The sequence below is a fragment of the Cibotium barometz genome, chromosome 31, assembly GCF_041138505.1.
Source record: "Cibotium barometz isolate CiBa-2024 chromosome 31, ASM4113850v1, whole genome shotgun sequence".
NCBI lineage: Eukaryota > Viridiplantae > Streptophyta > Polypodiopsida > Cyatheales > Cibotiaceae > Cibotium > Cibotium barometz.
In genome coordinates, this window is record NC_141076.1 from 46,448,696 (window position 1) to 46,451,092 (window position 2,397).

Genomic DNA, 2,397 nt, shown 5'->3' on the forward strand with positions numbered 1-2,397 from the left:
TTCTAAATCCCAAAACCGGATGACCGGATACCGAGGTCAACCGGGTGCCACGTATTGAGGCACCCCGAAATCTACGTAAAGCTATCTTAATGCTCCTGTGCATTGTGCTCTCTTTTTTGTATAATAGCATAAACTAATGATAATTACAAGAGAGAGAATAATGATAATTATAAGAGAGAAAAAGAGCACGCTGATAATTATAAGAGAGAAAGAGAGCACACACACACGCAAATGATAGATTGGTTATTGATTGATGAGAACGGTTACAACTCGCATTGCGTTTTATCTATAAATGGTTTTATTTACTCATTATGTTTTGACACGCTGTTGCGCATTACATATTTCAACGAGAAAGCGAGGGGGCGGGGGGGAATATTACCTGCGTACTTTCGTCTAATATATTAGAGCGAGACCTAGTATTATTATAGAAGGCGAACGTCGCTCTTATCTGAAAATTAAGAGCAAGTGTATCTTCTCAGACAGGTACCCAGATAAACTCATTGGCTCTGACCCAGTGGCATACCTCACCCTTACCAGGGGAGATGCCGAGGACGGCGAAAGACGGATGCTCCGGGCTCCAGTTGGTGGTGTCGAAATGGCAGACAGCGAAGGCACGGATGGTTTTGGACGGCGGGACGTTGCTCTGGTGGTGCGTCGGAAGCTGCAGCTCCGCTTCGTAGACCTTGGTGTAGTTGAGCTGATGGCACACACGGACCATGGACGGGAACATGACCTTGTGGCAGACCACAATGTTGGTATGAATGCCAGTGAGCGGCTCAACCCACAGTAAGACCGCCTTCACATCTTGGGGTGGTTGTCCCACGTACTTAGGGCTCGGTTGGGACTCGAGGACGTCGACAGTGGAGCCCAGCTGGGCCTGCACAAAAGAGATCATGTCTTCAATGGAGGCTGTGCAGGCCTTGATGAAGCCGTCCAGGGTGGGCAGGCTGCAGAGGCGGACGGTCTGGGACATGACGCGGCCCATTTGGGAAGAGTTTGAAATGCCGAAGAGCGACAGAAGGCGTGGGAGGGAGGGGACGGTGAGATCGAGTTGCTGGGAGAGAGATAGAGGAAGGTAAGGGTGCGAGAGGACGGGGTGGTTCAAGTCGGGCATGATCATGGAGGCCCCCTTGTAGAAGCCATGCAGGCGGAAGAAAAAGCCCGGATGCACGTCCTTGGCCGCTGCATAAGGGGGCACGCAGTTGTACACGATGTCGTAGTTGTTGTCATCCGGCCGGACATAATCCAAGAGAGGCAGCCTCAGCTGGGGGGTACACATTAGTCCAGCCTGAGAGCAAAGATCGGACGAAAAATGCGAGCAGAATGGACAATCTTTCTTGTCAGTTGTTGCCAATGCAGTGCTGAGTTTCTGGGCCCAGGTGTTGCTCTCGCTGGAGGAGAGAGGAGACTCCTCCTGTAATAGCGAGGCCGGCAAAGGGACGAAAGGCAGCGCAGCCTCCCAGGCCACCTCCGCCGCACCGCCTTCGGCATATTGTTGAGTGATCAACAGCTGCAGCAGCAATAGGATGATCATCAAAGCCATCGAACCCATTCCCATTTGATTTGCCATTGCCTGCTTGCTTCTGCTCATATACATTCAAAGAGCATACCTGTACACAACGCTCCACAGTAACAAAACGACGACGAGCCCGCCCGCCTGGAAAATTCCGACGCACGACGTTCGATGGCTCCTCTCCACGAGGGATCAAACCATAGTCAAAGGAATATGCGAGTAATAATCTGCAAATAATATATATAAGATATCATAGTCATATTCGTATATATTATGTAGCTACGTTAACATTTCAATTACTCTCTCTTTTTAGTATTAAAACTCTAACGGGTCGTATATGATAAAGACTAGATGTATACGGACAATGACAAACTGGCAAGGACGTTGGAGGCACCGTCTCAAAAGGAAAAGATCATTGTGTTCACATTAATACCACTATATATTTCTCATGTTTGTCATAGTTTATTTGCAAGGATTTATTCACAATAATAAATGAGTATCCCGAAGGCTGTAGCTTAGTGGAGAAGACCTTAGACTTTCTACTAGAAGACCTTAGACTTTCTACTAGAGGTCTTGGGTTTAAATCCTTTTGGGGATAGGTATGTTCGCATGCAGGTGGACACGTAGGCAATCTCCGCACTCCTTAGACCGTTACCGTTCGATCATCATGGTGCTTTCTTCCACCTTCCTCTTCGGCGATCCTGCGGCAGCAATGACAATGTGCAATGCTTGCCCTTCAAGCTCACGCTTTGGATCACGGACGATGGTTGCCATGGACATCAAAGATCCTATACCATCCGGTTAATCCTAGGAATCCTCTGACTTCCTTTACCATCTTGAGTTCCGCTATTCTACGATTGCTTGGATCTTTGTGGGGTCAGGAG

The 2,397-nt window shown here is 48.5% G+C and overlaps 1 protein-coding gene across 1 annotated transcript; it reads right to left on the minus strand.

The window, feature by feature from the left end:
* Positions 1-232: 232 nt before the first annotated feature.
* LOC147620939 (BURP domain-containing protein 16-like) lies at positions 233-1,614 on the minus strand. The gene has a single exon (XM_086825486.1). The coding sequence runs from the start codon at positions 1,595-1,597 to the stop codon at positions 476-478; it is 1,122 nt and encodes a 373-aa protein (XP_086681612.1). The 5' UTR covers positions 1,598-1,614; the 3' UTR covers positions 233-475.
* Between the last annotated feature and the right edge of the window lie 783 nt (positions 1,615-2,397).

Bases quoted from the DNA above. Each gene is read 5' to 3' on its own strand.
- LOC147620939 (XM_086825486.1), bottom strand. From the start codon at position 1,597: ATGTATATGAGCAGAAGCAAGCAGGCAATGGCAAATCAAATGGGAATG.